The sequence below is a fragment of the Lepidochelys olivacea genome (genome assembly GCF_965140295.1).
Source record: "Lepidochelys olivacea isolate rLepOli2 genome assembly, chromosome: 8".
Classification (NCBI taxonomy): domain Eukaryota; kingdom Metazoa; phylum Chordata; order Testudines; family Cheloniidae; genus Lepidochelys; species Lepidochelys olivacea.
Window position 1 is genome coordinate 95,588,791 of NC_140418.1, and position 15,849 is coordinate 95,604,639.

A 15,849-nucleotide genomic window follows, 5' to 3' on the forward strand; every position below is an offset into this window, starting at 1 on the left:
GCAATGAGTGGAAGGGGGGAAATCCCACAGAGGAGAGCACCTGAGGCTAAATTCTCCGTCTGCAGAACTGGCGCATGACCACACATACAGCTGCCTGTGCCTGAAAAACAAAAATCTGCATGTGTACATGGGTTCTTGTGTGCACTGGTACCATTGTCTCCAGAGGCTGAACATGCTCTCCCTAGACTCAGGGTGCCTCTAACCACAACTTAAAATTCTCAGTAGTTGGGGGGGAAAAATCAGAGTAGATGGCTGAAGTCCACTGCCCCTGCCCCCCCGCCCACAGCTACCGTCAGATATAGTCCCAAAACATGATTTCCCCAGGCCATTGAATAACCCTCTTCGACCCGTATCCTATCTCCTCCCCAGACAGCCAGGGTAAAAGATGGGCTTTGCGGTGTGTTCCAAAGGGTGACCAGTCCAGGCTGCAGCAGACCAAGAGGGAAAATCCATTCCACAACTTCCACTGTTCTGTATCAAGGGTGTTGCAGCTTGAGGGCTTTCAGAATCTGCAGCTATGGCAATATGTTATGGGGAGAGATGGACTCCCAGGTAACGCAGAAGTACAGGGTTTTCTTTGTTGGTACCCATGATGGGTTCCCCCCGGGAACTTCCAGGGAGTGCCACCTGGAAGTGGGGTACCACTTAGCCCCCTTGACCCACCAGCCTGGGCTCTCTTTTACACTGCACTGCTGTGACACACTCGCTCCAGCCTGTACTTTCACCAACACACATGCAGGTAGGGACACACCCAGCTGCAGTTACATGCAGATACTCTGACTAGCTACTGCATGGGAAGACTCCAGCTAGGGTACTTCCCAGCTATTCAGGCACACACCTCCTCTGGAGTGTAAACCCAAAATTATACCATCTTGCGCTGCACAGGAAACTGTACAGCGTAAGCTCATGAAATTCGCCCCCTCCTTCAATGTGGAGAGGAAATGCAACAGTTTTCTGCCCCGAGTTATGACTTCCACACACTGGGGACACACTAGTTTTAGATAAAGCAAAACCAAGCTTATTAACTACAAAAGATAGATTTTAAGTGATTATAAGGGATAGCAAACAAATCAAAGCAGATTACCTAGCAAATAAACAAAAAGCGCAACCTAAGTGTAATGTACTACATAGCTTGATATGAATAGCAAATTCTCACCATAAGTGATGATACAAGCAGGCTGTAGATTCTTAAGGGGCAAGCTGCACTTGCTTACAGCTTGAAATCCCCAGGTGTTCTATTCACAGGCTAAAAATCCCTTTAGTCTGGGTCCAGCACTTCCCACAGTTCAGTCTTTGTTCCTCAGCTGTTTCCAGGAGTCTCCTTGGGTGGGGGAGTTAGTGAAGAACTCTGATGATGTCACTCCCCTGCTTATATCGCTTTTGCATATGGAAGGAATCCTTTGTTTCAAAGTTTGGTTCCCACGCCAGTCAGTGGAAAAATACTGACACCCCAAGATGGAGTCCAGCACCAGGTGACCAGGTCACATATACCTGTAGCGTCACAGCAGCTATTCCTTGGAGGCTGTCTGTAGCATCCTCAGGAAGGTGCCCCAGGTGGGAGATAAGCTTCTCCGAAGGCCTATTGTTCTCTCTAATGGCTCATTAACTTGAATGGGCCCTTCCCAGCCAGCCATCTAGACTGAGAGGCTTTTGCTTAGTGGGTGTTCCCCAGGTGTAAACACATTAGAAATACAGATACATAGTCAATATTCCTGACTTCAGATACAAAAATGATACATGCATACAAATAGGATAATCATATTCCGCAAATCATAGCGTTTTCAATGATATCTCACGTGACCTATCTTGCATAAAATGCATCATAATTGTGTCATAATCGTATCATCATAATATCACTGTGAAGAATATGGGGTTCAGTGTCACAGTACCAACACCCTGGAATTCCACTTGGAAGCCCACGTGCAGCTCCTAGAACACCAAGGTGATGTGCTTGCAGTGTCGAGCTCCATTCAGGAAATGAACTGCTGCATTCTGGACCAACTTTCGCTCCTGAATGGTATCAAGATGTAGCCCCAAGAGGCAAGTGGATTACAGGCGTCTAACCTCAAGGTGACAGATAAGATCAGCAAAGTGCCCATGTCCAAACTAAAGGTCACACTTGGCTTACCAAGCAAGAGGAGAAAGCCCTTTGGCATGGCTGTGCCCTGGGCTTCAGGAGTAGCCTTGAGTCTAGTACGACCCCAGAGCAGTACACTGACTCAAAAATAATGGTCGTCCCTCATTGAGCTTAGTGGAGGTGATGTGATTCTAGTCAGTTTTTCTGGTTGTGTCCCACAACCTTCCAACAATCTCTCTGCCCTGTCTGGGCTGAATCTCAGCCAGCTCGGCCTCATCCAAGCTCAAGTCTCCTGTAGACCTGGGGCCATCCAGTCCCCTTCACCAGCGAATCAGCTGTAATGATGATGATATCCAGCTGGGTATTGTCCACAAAGAGCTGGCACCATTGCCCATGTTTCTTTTGTCACCCACCTAGCAGCCTTGTGTACACATGAAACAAGAAGTGTGGGCAGAACTCTACAGTATTCCACAGAAAATCAGTCTGGGGGGTGGACAAACTATTCACCGTAATCACTCTCTCAGCCATGCCATGTATATAGGAGCAAAGCCACTTCAAATGGGTTCCATCTGCTCCTAAGCACACTTCATGATCAACCATATCGAAGGCAGCTGACTGACCTAATAAAATCCATGTGGACATGTTGTCTTCAGTTGTAGCCAAGAGACAATCAGCCAGTGCCACTTGTGCAGCTTCAGTCCCATACCCAGTTCTAAACCCAGGGTGAAGGGAATCTAAAGACTACAAATATTGTCATAGGTGCTTTGTCTCCACCTCCATGACGATCCTTCCCAGGAGTGGGAGATTCCATACCGGTGGTAGCAGGACACAGTGGGCTAGGAGCCCCCGCGCATTGCAGGAAGTAATGGTCTGTTCATGGCAAGGGTGTATTTGTGATTGTACATCCCCCAGCCCAATGTAGACACTAGGTCTGCAGCGTGGTGAGGTATATGTGTAGAACCAGCAGTCATCTGTGAAAACCCCACATGCATGTGTGTGACCTGAATGTATCTTTTAGGTAAAAAACATGGCTGGTTATCTTCTAGCAGACTGCAGGTCTGACAGTGGTCTCAGCCCACCATGTTATCTCAAGGTGATGGAACATGTAACATGGGTCACTTACTGCTTTAGGTACATAGTTTTGTTTTCTTGGTATCTGGGATGAGGCCCCATTGTAGTCACCATCTCTCCGATGGAGCCCTGACCCTAGCTTAGATGTCAATTGTCCAGTCAGACTGTAGTGTTGGCAGAGCTATGTGTATCCGATCCAGCATGCAACTGTCTGTCTCAACTCGTAGAGATGCAGCTGGGATGTGGAGAACACTGGCCAAAACAGAGGCAATCTGTCACTCCCACAGACTTCTGGATGTGCTGCTGAAGGAGCTGCAGGAGAGGCCAAGCACCTCTGAGGATAAAGCCTTCTTCATACCTATAGCTGTAAGAAACAATTCACACATGACTCTCCTCTTCCTTCAAAGAGGAGAGAGGTCTACGTCTGAGGGATGTATTGCTGTGAATTCTCCCTGGGGAAGGGATGGGGAGAGCTGCCCTGTATCTCTGGCAGAGCCCTGAAAATGCTCCCGTTTTCCATTTCTTTGCCTTCCTCAGGAAATGCTGTGTCCCAGACACCAACTGTCTTGTCATACATGGCTGGACAAAGCTCCCTGTGGAGCCCATTTAGCTACTACTTAATGACCTGGAGAGGACTCACTGGTGCCATTCCCTCTGCTTCCGCAACAGGGACTGAGCAGTCAGTCTCCTCCCACTGTCTGCAGCACTCCACTTCCTCCCTCTCCTCTTTTCTCCTGCTCAGGGTCCAAGCAGGCTAGCTCCTGCCTTCATTGTCAGAGGGTAGGTGCACTGCCTCCCATCTCCATAGTGCTTCCTCTCTCCAAGGCCTGAGCACCCCACTTTGGTAGCAGCCCCAGATATAGCTGGTCCTGGTCAGTAGGACTCAAAGCATTTTCCAAAGGAAGTCAGTATCATTATCCCCATTTCACAGATGGGGAAACTGAGGCACAGAGTGTGGCAGTGACTTGCCTAAAGTCACCCAGTAGGCCAGTGGCAGATCTGGGAACAGAATCCAGGCTTCCTGAATCCGAGTCCAGTGCTCTGTCCATTAGGCCATGCTGCCTCTTCTTTGGCATTGAAACCCTGGTCTCCTGCGTGGCAATGCAGAGCATTAAGCGAACGGGTGGGGGTACCATGACAAAACAATGCAACCTCTTCTTACTGGCAAAGCCCTGGGCTAAGCAGCCTTGCTGGGGTCCATGCAACCGAGGACTGGATAGGAAATAGAAGTGCTGGGGAGAGGCAGAGGATTTTACCTGCATTTGTTTCCTTCCTTCAGGCAGCCAGTGCTCTGTGCGAGGTGTTATCTGTATCCATGTGCACACAGATGGTGACACGCTTCTATCCCCGCCTCCTGATGGCCCTGCTTGTTCAGGTGCACTATAGCATTGGGCTCAGCCTGTCCGACAGTGGGGTCTCCAGGAAGGAGCTCCTCCCTGCATGGTAACTACTGAAAGGTCGAGATGCTAACTGTATATATCAGACTCCTCCCCGGGTTCAGCTGCCTGGATAGGTTACTTGTCATCATGTTCCAGGCCTTTTATGGCCTGTCCCCACGCTCCCTATCATACAAGCATAAGAATGGCCATACTTGGTCAGACCAAAGGTCCATCTAGCCCCGTATCCTGTCTTCCAACAGTGGCCAGTGCCAGGTGCCCCAGAGGGAATGAACAGAACAGATAATTATCAAGTGATCCATCCCCTGTTGCCCATTCCCAGCTTCTGGCACACAGAGACTAGGGACACCATCCCTTATCCATATCATCTTTCATTCACTATTGAGAGGTCGACTCTTACCTCCAGTCAGCCCCCAGTGCCAGCCTCCGTCAAACAAGCACCTTCACTGACCCTCTCACCTGGGTGGCGTTCCGCATACACATCCGCCAAGCTACTTCCAATCCCTTCTTTAAACGCTCCTTTGCCACAATGCCGACAAAAAGCTCGACAGCAGTCAGGCTGCTGGGGTGCTGAGACCACTGCCTGCCATGCGGCCTGGGATTGGCTCATTGTTTGCTTGGCTCTGTCTGTCTGCCTTGTCTCATGCTGAGATGTAACCTGTTTGGGGCAGAGACCATCTTTCACTTCTTGCTTTGTACAGCGCCTAGCACAATGGGGTCCTGGTCCAGGACTGGGGCTCCTGGGTGCTACCGTAATACAAATAAATAATTATCTATAGGACTCTATCGTAGCTCCATGCTTTCCATACACTCACTCCAGTGAAGCCACCCCTCAGCACCCCAATGCTCCTCCCTCTTACAAGCAGTGATGTTACAGCTCCGTGCACGTGTGCTGTGCAGGGCGGGGTGTCACTGATATAGCGGAGTTTTGTGTATGTGCAGTACGCTTACACGCAGCATGGTGTTGGGCTCAACGGCTCAGTTATAGCAGTGCAGGTACAGCATGGGAGCCGTGTGGGCTTGGCCTTGGAGGTCTCGTGTGCAGTACCGGGCTGGCCATGCTGCCTGTTTTAGGCCTCAGTGCCGTGACTGTGCATTGGACATGCAGGGCAGGGTTGGGGTTGCCATCTCCATGACATCGCAGTGTACTGCGAGTCCCGTCTTGACACAATGCAGGTATCTGGGGGGATGGGATAGAGGATTGCTCTGAGCAAGGCCAGTGTTGCTTTAATATGGGTTTTACTCTGAATGCAGCTGTGTTGTGAAGACCGTGAAGACCCTTCTCCTAAAAATGGGATGCCACTATGAGTTCACCTCTGTTGAGAAGGAGGGAGGCTGGGAACTGCTCACTAGCTCTGAGGAGCACCATCGCGGGGTAGGCCTGCTTGCAAGGTGAGAGGCAAGAGCTTTGCTCTCGCCAGATCTCCCCATTCTTCCCTTCTGCCAACTTCCCCCCATCCCTCCCTTCTGCCAACTTCCCCACACACACACACACACACCCCGCTGACTCACCTCCTCCGTAATAAGGGCATCTGTTTGCTCCCACAGAGCCATGGTCCACTATTCTTGCTGTGAGCTGTGGCGGATCTTGTACCTTCTGGTCCCGTTCCTCGAACGAGGTGATAAACAGCACAAGCTCACAGCGATGGCCTTTTTCATTGAGGTAAAAGTTATTGGCTTGCATCTATTGTGGTACAAAAGACCATGAGCTGCATCTTCCCTTTCTAGGCTCATCAGCTGACCTCAGACTCCAAGTGTCTCCTATATCTGATTCACTGAGCATTTGGGGAAAGCCTGGATAGCCTTTGAGAGTGTTCAAGAGACTATGTGCGTGTGTCAGAAATAGCGATAATACTTTGCCCTTCTGCAGCATCTTCCTTCTGAGGATCTCAAGGCCCTTTGAACATTTCTCCCCACCGCAGCACATTGAGGTAGATGAGTGTTATCAACTCCATTTTACAGATGGGGAAACTGCGTCAACAAGGCCTTAACTCCCCAAGTCACATAAAGAAGTCTGTGGCAGAGACCAGAATAGAAACCTTTTAGTCCTGTGCTTTGGTTTGTGCTCCCTCTCTTTTCCTAAATGTAGGTTTATAGTATGTAAGTATCTTTTATAGACAGGCCAAAATTCTCAAATGTGGGTACCTAGCTTTGAGTACCCACTCTGTCTTTAGGCACCTGAATAAGTAGCCCAATTTTCATAAGTGCTGAGCACCCGGAGTTCCCAGTGCAGTCTGTAGTTGCAGGAGCTCAGCACCTCTGAAAATCAAGCTGCTTAATTGAGTCCCTAAATATGGAATTAGATGCCCACCTTTAAGCACCCATGTCTGAGAATTTTCGCCTTTAGGACAGTCAAGCACCTTCGTAATGGCAAATTATTTTGAAATGTTTGTCCAGTGTGTATCCCAAGTGCCTTTTTCCTTTTGCAAAATGTGTGTATAGTTCCAACTCTTATTGCCACCTGCTGCTACAGGTCATACCTGACCTACAGATTTTTCATTGTTCGAGCTAAGGAGAAGAATGTTTGTAAATTTCCTTTACCTTGTGATGGATGTTTATAGTTCTAAGAGAATCTAACGACTAGCCATGGTTTTACTGAGATGGAGGGATTAGAGAGACAGCCCTTGAGCTCTTAGGTACTGTGGTAAGCATAGTAGAAATACCTCTAAATAAATATTAGCAGTGAGCACTCTGTAGAAACAAAATAGGAGTATTTGGTGCCAAGGTGAAGACATTAAACGTTCTCCTTGAGAACTAATCACCAGTTCCCTTGTAACTGCTGGGGGGCTGGAATGGGAGGAGCCAGTATTGACCTCCACTTAGGGTTCCAAAGTGAAGCTCAGCCCTAGTCTATTGCAAACTCCCCTGGACTTGGTTGGGGCCAGAATTTCATGGCTGGTGCTTGCATGGGAACAACAAAGCTGTTGCACAGCAGAAAGGGGGTGTGGCCAGCACGCTGACTCCCACACATGAGTGAGTGGTCTGAGATCATTGCTTGGGTAGCATATGATTCACCTGCATAATCTCAAAAATCTCGTTATGTCAGCCCAAGGAATGGGCATCATGCCCACTGCAGACACAAGGGACGGTTTTTGCACTTGTTGTTGGTGCATGGAATAGACTTCATGCCCACTGAGGGATAGTCTATAAACATATGGAATGAAATTCTTACCTGCCTTGAGCACAAGGAGCAGGCTTCATTCCCCTCTAGGCATGGAAATAGACTTCATGCATGCTGGAGCATTTACAACAATTTCATGGTAATGTTCACCCAGAGAACAGACAGACAGCCCTCTGTTTTACAGCCTGTAATTGGCCTGCTCTTTGTGTTTTTAGCTTCTCCATATGCCACAGGCAAAGCGGCTCCCAGAAAAATATTCTGTGATCCGTCTGCTGAAAGGACTGACTGACCCAGATCCAATTATCCGAGCGTTGTGCGTCAAAGGACTGATCACCATGGCAGACTGGCCAGGGAAGGTGAGATGGAATCCATTTCATTACGCAGTCAATATCTGTGTAATTGCTCCGGAAGTATCAGTAACACTAGTAGAAATCTAGAGTAACTCTCTCAGCACTAAGAAACTACTGCTGATGGAAGTGAAACAGATTCCATTCCTGTTGGTGCAGAACTAAAACTGCTGGCCTGGACCAAGGCTAGGTGAACAGCATCTAGAATTGCTCCAGATCCCACCCTTTCAAAGCAGGCCCAGAACCATTTACCTGGATCTGGGATCAGTGAGCAGCATTTAATATTGCTTCAGATCTCAGCTTTGCAAAGCATATAAAAAAACCTTTTAACTGGATGGACTTGAAAGTGCTACTATGGATATCAGTGAAACTTTCAAGGAAGAGGCATGTTCTCATTGATAGGGCACTACCAAATTCATGTCCATTTTGGTCAATTTCACAGTCATCGGAATTAAAAAACGTAAATTTCATTATTTCACCTATTCAAATCTGAAATTTCATGGTGTTGTAATTGTAGAGGTCCAGACCCAAAAAGGAGTTGGTGGGAGTGGGGGGGTCCGCAAAGTTATGGAAGAGGGGTTGCACTACTGCTTCTGTGCTGTTGCTGCGGTGGTGCTGCCTTCAGAGCTGGGCAGCTGGAGAGCGGTGGCTGCTGGCCAGGAGCCCAGCTCTAAAGGCAGAGCTGCCATCAGCAATAGCGCAGAAGTAAGGATGGTATGGTGTGGTCTTGCCACCCTTACTTCTGCGCTGTTGCCTGCAGAGCTGGACCCTCAGTCAGCAGCTGCCACTCTCCGGCCACCCAGCTCTGAAGGCAGCAGTGCAGAAGTAAGGGTGGCAATACAGTGACCCCCCTAAAATAACGACCCCACCCCCACCACTCCCTCTTGGGTCAGGACCCCCAATTTGAGAAACACTGGTCTCCCCCTTAAAATCTATAGTAAAGGGTAAAAGCACACAAAAGACCAGAATTCATGGGGGAGATCAGATTTCATGGTCTGTGACACGTTTTTCATGGCCATGAATTTTGTAAGGCCCTGCTCATTGGGTATCTAACACTGCACACTAGAGACAGGATAGGAAATAAATTTCTGCATTACCAGATAAAATGCAATCTGAGAACTGTTTATGGATTATAGCAGTAGTTTTCAACCTGTGGCCCACAAACCCCTGGGGATCCATGGACTATGTCTAAGGGGTCTGTGAAAGATTGTTGATTACTTAGAATAGTGGTTATCAACTTGTTGTCCGCGGACCCTGGGGGTCCACAGACTATGTCTAAGATTTGTAAAGGGGTCTGCACCTCCATTCAAAATGTCTTAGAGGTCCACAAATGGAAAAAAAGGTTGAAAACCACGGGATTATATTAAAGAGGACTAGTATTATACATTTATATACAAACGTGAGCAGAAATCAGTCATTTCATTAGCAATGAAATAAACACAAAAGGGAAAAGAAAACCTCATGTCAGCTTTGTTTCAAAGGGTTTTTATTATTGTTTGCCTCCTGTATTCACACATGGTGAGCCAAAAAAAGCCTCACACCATAGCTATGACAAAGAAGTGAATTGGGGAGGGGAAAGAATGTGATGTAGGCTGTAATTTTCAGGGAACAGGGTATGAATTCTGTGGAAAGTCCATTTTAAGCTAACCTTGCCATTTTCTTGAGGGCTTTTTCAGTATTTGGAAAAATTCTCTGATAATTAATGTCTCACATTGATTGTTTTCTTTTTAAACTGAAAGCCAGAATCCTTGGTGAGACAGTGTGGGGTGGTTACTGCATCAACTTCTTCTGTATAGGAGATAAATGTCCTGGTGCCAGCCATGATAAACAGCTTGTGTGGAGTGGACGGGAGGCTGGTTGTGGAGGCTCTTGCTGATGTGAAGAAGATTCTCAGAGGCTTGGATGGAGCAAGTTATGTTGGCTGCATCACCAGTCCCCTTAGGCTCCTCTTTGATGATGTAAGACAACAGTAAAAAGAAAAGGAGGACTTGTGGCACTTTAGTGTGAAAGGGCTGAGGGAAGGGGAGGTGAGGAGCATGTCCATTGCACACCAGCACTCAGTTGTATCAAATAACAGAAATGAAACAATGTCACTCTTCCTGTTTTCATTCCCTTCATTCTTGTTTCTGCCCCACCACATTTGTGTTGTGCCTGTCCCAGCCCAGTGGACCCTGCTGTCTCTGACTTGGAGGCACAGGCCATGCTGTAGCCATGCCTAACAGGTTAGGCCCCTACTGTAGCATGTGATGGGGGCTGTTCATGGTGTGATACTCACATGCTACTGCTGCGCATGTTGTACATAGCATATTCAATTACACAACACACTTTGTGCAACCGAAGGAGTCGCAGGGTTGAAAGAAGAGCAATTTCAGCTCTTATCATATATACTGACCTGTGAAGTGCTGAGTGCCCTCAACTGTGATTGATGAAGTCAGTAGGAGATGAGGGACTCAGCACCTTGAAGGATCAAGCCCTGTATCTGTATAGCATGCATCGCGAACACCACGTTGCACAGCTTTCCCTTACCAAAAAGGGAGGCTGTGTGTGTGATACATTATGGCGGGGTTCTTAAACTTCATTGCACCACGACCCCCTTCTGACAACAAAAATTACTACAGGACCCCAGGAACGGGGACCAAAGCTTAAGCCTGCCCAAGTCCCACCACCCTCAGGTGGGGCTGGGGAGGCAAAGCCAAAGCTCCACTGCCCCAGGCAGGAACGGCCAAAGCCGAAGCCCAAGGGCTTCAGCCCCAGGCAACCGTAGCCCCGCTGCCCAGGGCTGAAGCCATTGGGCTTGGGCTTTGGCCCTGGGCCCCAGTAAGTCTAAGCGAGCCCTAGCGACCCCATTAAAAAGGGATCGTGACCCACTTTGGGAGTCCCGACTCACAGCTCAAGAACTGCTGAATTATGGGAAATGTAGTCCAACTCGGGATCTTGGCCCATAGAGGAGAATGGGAATACAAGGCGCAGACTACAATTCCTGTGGAGCACTGCAATTCCCATTTTCCGCTGAAATCTTTTGGCCAACATTTTTCAATCAAAAAACACATTTTCCACAGAAATTTTTTGTGAAAAAAATTGTTTTGTCAAAAACCCTGATGTGGATCATGGAGCAGCATAAACAGTCCAGTAATTTTCATTACAAACCAAGAGGAGTACAACAGTTCACTAAAAAGACCCCTGTCTTGTTGACTTCCTCTGTTTGTGTGTCTCTCAGGAGAGAGCGAATGTGCGTTCTGCTGCCATTTCCTTGTTTGGAAAAATGGTCAAGAAGGTGAAGAAGAGTCGGGGGCTTATGAAAGAGGAGGATGTCTTGGACAGCTTGATCCCATTACTTCTGCACCTGCAAGAGGGCAACCCTGACATGGCTGAGGCAAGTTCCTACAGTCATTTAGCTCCGAGCCTCAATCATCACTATCCCCAGACACCTCTTTCTCCTGCTCCACCTTTCAATGTAGAATCTTCTCCTAATCTATCTACTCTAATGTGTTTCCTTCTGGAAAAAACTTAGAGCTTCCCTATCACCTTGTGAAGAAGAAATTCCAGAAGATTCATTTTCATTGCAGGTTATTAACAGTTGGAAAATATTGCCAATTTCCAGTCTTTTAACTGTGGGAACTCCATCCTGTCTTGTAGAAATGTAAGAATGCCTTGGATGAATGTTCTCGACTCCTGGAATGGAGACTACCTAAACAGGTGGGCAACAGGAAGGCCTGGCACAATCACCAAGAAGATGTGGATGAAATCTGTCAGTACCTTGTAAGTAATCTCTGCGTTCATTGTTAGAACTGTGTGTTGATTTGGTTGAGGGAGGGTTTACACAGAGTAAGATACCCATTTATCAGGCTGTGCGGGTAGGGTCATGAGGGATTGTGTAGGGTCATCCCTGTCATTAAGCTTTCATTCTGTGCATTATTGATGTCTTAGGTGAAGACACGTCAAGAAAATGTCCAAAGGTTCTTGTTCCAAAGCCAGTGCTACCTCAGCAGCACACACCCCTCTTTACGAAGGGCTGCAGCCATGTTCATAGGTAAATACAGAAGAATTTGCATTTCTTTAGCCAATTCCATAGAAGCACTTTTTCAGTCTGTTGCGCTGTTCCCTCTAGTAGTGCAAGTTAATTGCTTTTTGCCAGATACCCTGATTTCTTGACCTTATAGGATTTAGTATTGGGTGCAATACAGAAACAGGAGTCACTCCTGGATTTTATGCTATCAGAATACCCCTAAGGGCTCCACCCATCAGCAACTAATCCTGTGGGCACCTCCAAAATTCCCCTGGATGCTCCTATAGAAATTTCTCTACAAAAATGTATGTCATCATCTTGAAAGCCAGCCTCTCAGTATGACCCCAATCCAAAGCTCATTGGAGTCAGTGGAAAGACTCCAGTTGACTTCAGTGGGCTTTTTGATCAAGTCCTATCTCCTTAGCTTTTCCATCTCAGGATTTAGGAACTTGTCCAAATACCTGAGGGCATCCTTGTGAGAAAGACAAAAACTGTGGAAGTCCCTATTGGAGGGTGGGAGAGTAATGGGAATGCCCTGCTTTTAATGGCATGTTCAGGGTTCCTGGTTATGCACATGGACAACATGATGGAAATGAAAGATTTGGACATCATAAGTAATGGTAAGTAAAGACTTCATTTTTAAATTCCTGTGGCCTTGGATGAGTATGTGTGTGTCTGAGTGTGTATGTGTGTCTGAGGAGGCACTGGGATTTATATGCACAAAGATCAGTACTCTTGCTGTGCAAGGAACTGTATAAATAGTATCGGTGATAGTTTGACTCTATACCTCTTCTTCCTCTATGCTTTATTCTTGTTGGCACCCCTGCTCGCATGTGTTTGACTACCACTTCTATCAACACTGATGACTCTCAAATCCACTCTGGATCTCTCAAAGTTCAGTCTCTTTTTTTACACATACTCCAACATCTTATATTGTTTGGCTCACCATTAATTCAAAACTCAGTATAATGAGAACTAAACTCTTCTATTCCCTTTTTCCAATGTTGTAGGCAACACCACCATCCTTCTTGTCAACCAGACCTGTAACCTTGAATCATCTTTGTCTCCTCTCCAGTGTCCATGCTATGACCAAATCAGGTTGCTGCTTCTTCCATCACTCTTCAAAATTCTGCTTCTTCCTTTCTGCTCTGATAGCAAAAGCACTTGCCTACTCCCTAATCCTCTCCCAGACTGATAACGGCAAACTCCTTCTGTCTGGTCCCTTGCATACTCAGTTTATTCCCCGTCCAATCCATCCAAAATCCTGAACCAAAACCATCTCTGTGTTATGACTGTATCATCCCCTTTCTTAGAATGCCTCCACTAGCTCCCCTTCACCTTCCACATCTGTCAAGTTTCCTTCCCCACTCTGAACTCTAGGGTACAGATGTGGGGACCTGCATGAAAGACCCCCTAAGCTTATTCTTACCAGCTTAGGTTAAAACTTCCCCAAGGTACAAATTTTTACCTTTTGTCCTTGGACCTTATGCTGCCACCACCAAGCGTGTTAAACAAAGAACAGGGAAAGAGCCCACTTGGAGACGTCTTCCCCCCAAAATATCCCCCAAGCCCTACACCCCCTTTCCTGGGGAAGGCTTGATAAGAATCCTTACCAATTTGCATAGGTGAACACAGACCCAAACCATTGGATCTTAGGAACAATGAAAAAGCAATCAGGTTCATAAAAGAAGAATTTTAGTTAAAGAAAAAGCAAAAGAATCACCTCTGTAATCAGGATGGTGAATATCTTACAGAGTAGTTAGATTCAAAACATAGAGATTCCCTCTAGGCAAAACCTTAAGTTACAAAGAGACACAAAAACAGGAATATACATTCCATTCAGCACAACTTATCTTATCAGCCATTTAAACAAAACAGAATCTAACGCATATCTAACTCGATTGCTTATTAACCCTTTACAGGAGTTCTGACCTGCGTTCCTGCTCTGTTCCGGGCAAAAGCATCACACACACAGACAGACCCTTTGTCCCCCCGCAGCTTTGAAAGTATCTTGTCTCCTCATTGGTCATTTTGGTCAGGTGCCAGCGAGGTTATCTTAGCTTCTTAACCCGTTACAGGTGAAAGGGTTTTTCCTCTGGCCAGGAGGGATTTAAAGGTGGTTAGCCTTGCCTTTATATTTATGACAATATCAAATTCAAGCTTCTTTCAAAGCCTTACATCAGTCAGCCCCAAAGTGTATATTTGATTTGATCTCCTTTCATGCACCATCTCCACTACTGTGCCACCGTCATCAGCTTGGATGCCCCTTTTTTAATTTTCCCACTACTGCCTTTGTAAGTTCTTCCATGCTCCTTGGGGTGGCTGTCTGTCTAGATATTTTTATCCCATGCACCAGAGTGGCATCTGAGCATTCATAGATGTGTCCATGCCTCATGGAGTTAATGTGAGATCTTATTAATGTAACCATTTTCCTAGCTCTTCCCTTCCCCCCACCTACTCCCCTTTTATTATCCTCACTTGTTGTGTTATGTCTGAACTTATGCATCAATCCTGCAAGTTGTTCCTCGTGATCTGATTACTGTGCTCATGCAGAATCCCATTGACTTCAGTAAAGCTCCCTGCAGGTGGAGGCATCTGCCCCCATGGAACAACTTGCAGTACTGAGGCCTTATATCATAATTTCTTCAGGACCTGCACAGTGTCTAGACTAGTTTCTGTGAAGCACCCAGCACATGTTTAGGCATCAAGCATAACAAAGTCCTGTCAGGCAAGTACTTTTAAGTACTTTATGGTAGCGTTCCGTGGGTGCTGCCGATGAGTAGGAGGATGCAGAGGATCTAGCCGGGGGGCGGGGGGATATGTTACAGGTGCTGTAGATGAGGGGGAAATGCAGGGCTTTAGGAATGGTATTTCAGACAGCTGAATGTGAATATGCAAAGACCCCGGTGTGCGGTGCATATCTGGATATAAATGGTTTTTTTGACAGTTCTGTAGTTTCCAGTAAACATTTTGTCTTTTGTTTCAGCTCTCGGGGGCTTAATACATGACCCTGAGGCGTCCGTGTGTATCTTTGCTGCTCAGGCACGTGAACGTGTCCTGGCAGTTTACTGGAAATTAAAGTACGGCCTGGCTGAGCAACACAAAGTGAACAGTGACTCTGCTGAGAAACACAAAAGCCCCCCAAATCCTCCTCCTACCGAAAGCACCTCATCCAGGTTGTTCAATGCCCTCAACCTCTGGAAATTAGCTGCCAAGCACTAACTGGCTCAAAAAGAAAGCCAGGGCTTATGCCCCACTAAGCCCCATGCAGACACAGCCAGACTCTGATTATTTTTCTCAACGTGGGCTGCCTGCTCTGTTTTCCCACCAGAGGGAAAATCAAAGGGACTCTGGAAGGGTCATTAACATGCCAAAGAAAGTGAACTGAACATGGGTAATAAAGAGCATTGGGAGTTTACTGCGAACAAAGCCTGCCAGGCAATCTTGACTTCTTTTCTGGAGCAGAATTATAGTGTTGGTGGGTGTTGGCCACATGTAATAGCTGGATGTTAGTGCCCAGTGCCTTCCTCAGAGAGCGTCTCTGGTTTCTTTACTCACTGAGCTCTCTGCTGCCCAGCTATCAGTTGAGAGCTTTCTTGACCCACACAGTTGGGGTGGTTTCTTACCACCCCCACCAAGGGTAGAGCTGTTCCTGTGGGGGAGCAGGCTTCACTCTTCCAGGGCAGTATCTGGACCTGACTCTATGCATTTGTTTCCCCCTCTGGGTTTTCCTCATTGGTTGTTGTGTTTGGGGGGCAGGAGATATTCCCTCTCTTTGCTCCTGTCCCTAGGACTGAGAGGGAGCTGGCCCTGTTTGTGGGGATGGGGGG

General features: G+C 47.1%; 1 protein-coding gene across 1 annotated transcript in view; it reads left to right on the plus strand.

The window, feature by feature from the left end:
- Nucleotides 1-15,407, plus strand: part of MROH7 (maestro heat like repeat family member 7) — a gene marked incomplete at its 5' end in the record, with an annotated part of 32,330 nt that extends 16,923 nt beyond the window's left edge. Inside the window, 11 exons of the mRNA XM_084636637.1 lie at nt 3,376-3,514; nt 4,428-4,591; nt 5,800-5,937; nt 6,094-6,208; nt 7,882-8,022; nt 9,810-9,971; nt 11,231-11,386; nt 11,650-11,772; nt 11,941-12,043; nt 12,577-12,639; nt 15,006-15,407. Of these exons, the coding sequence (XP_084492763.1) occupies nt 3,376-3,514; nt 4,428-4,591; nt 5,800-5,937; nt 6,094-6,208; nt 7,882-8,022; nt 9,810-9,971; nt 11,231-11,386; nt 11,650-11,772; nt 11,941-12,043; nt 12,577-12,639; nt 15,006-15,241 (1,540 nt within the window). The 3' untranslated portion in view covers nt 15,242-15,407. The remainder of the gene's footprint in view (nt 1-3,375; nt 3,515-4,427; nt 4,592-5,799; nt 5,938-6,093; nt 6,209-7,881; nt 8,023-9,809; nt 9,972-11,230; nt 11,387-11,649; nt 11,773-11,940; nt 12,044-12,576; nt 12,640-15,005) is intronic.
- Between the last annotated feature and the right edge of the window lie 442 nt (nt 15,408-15,849).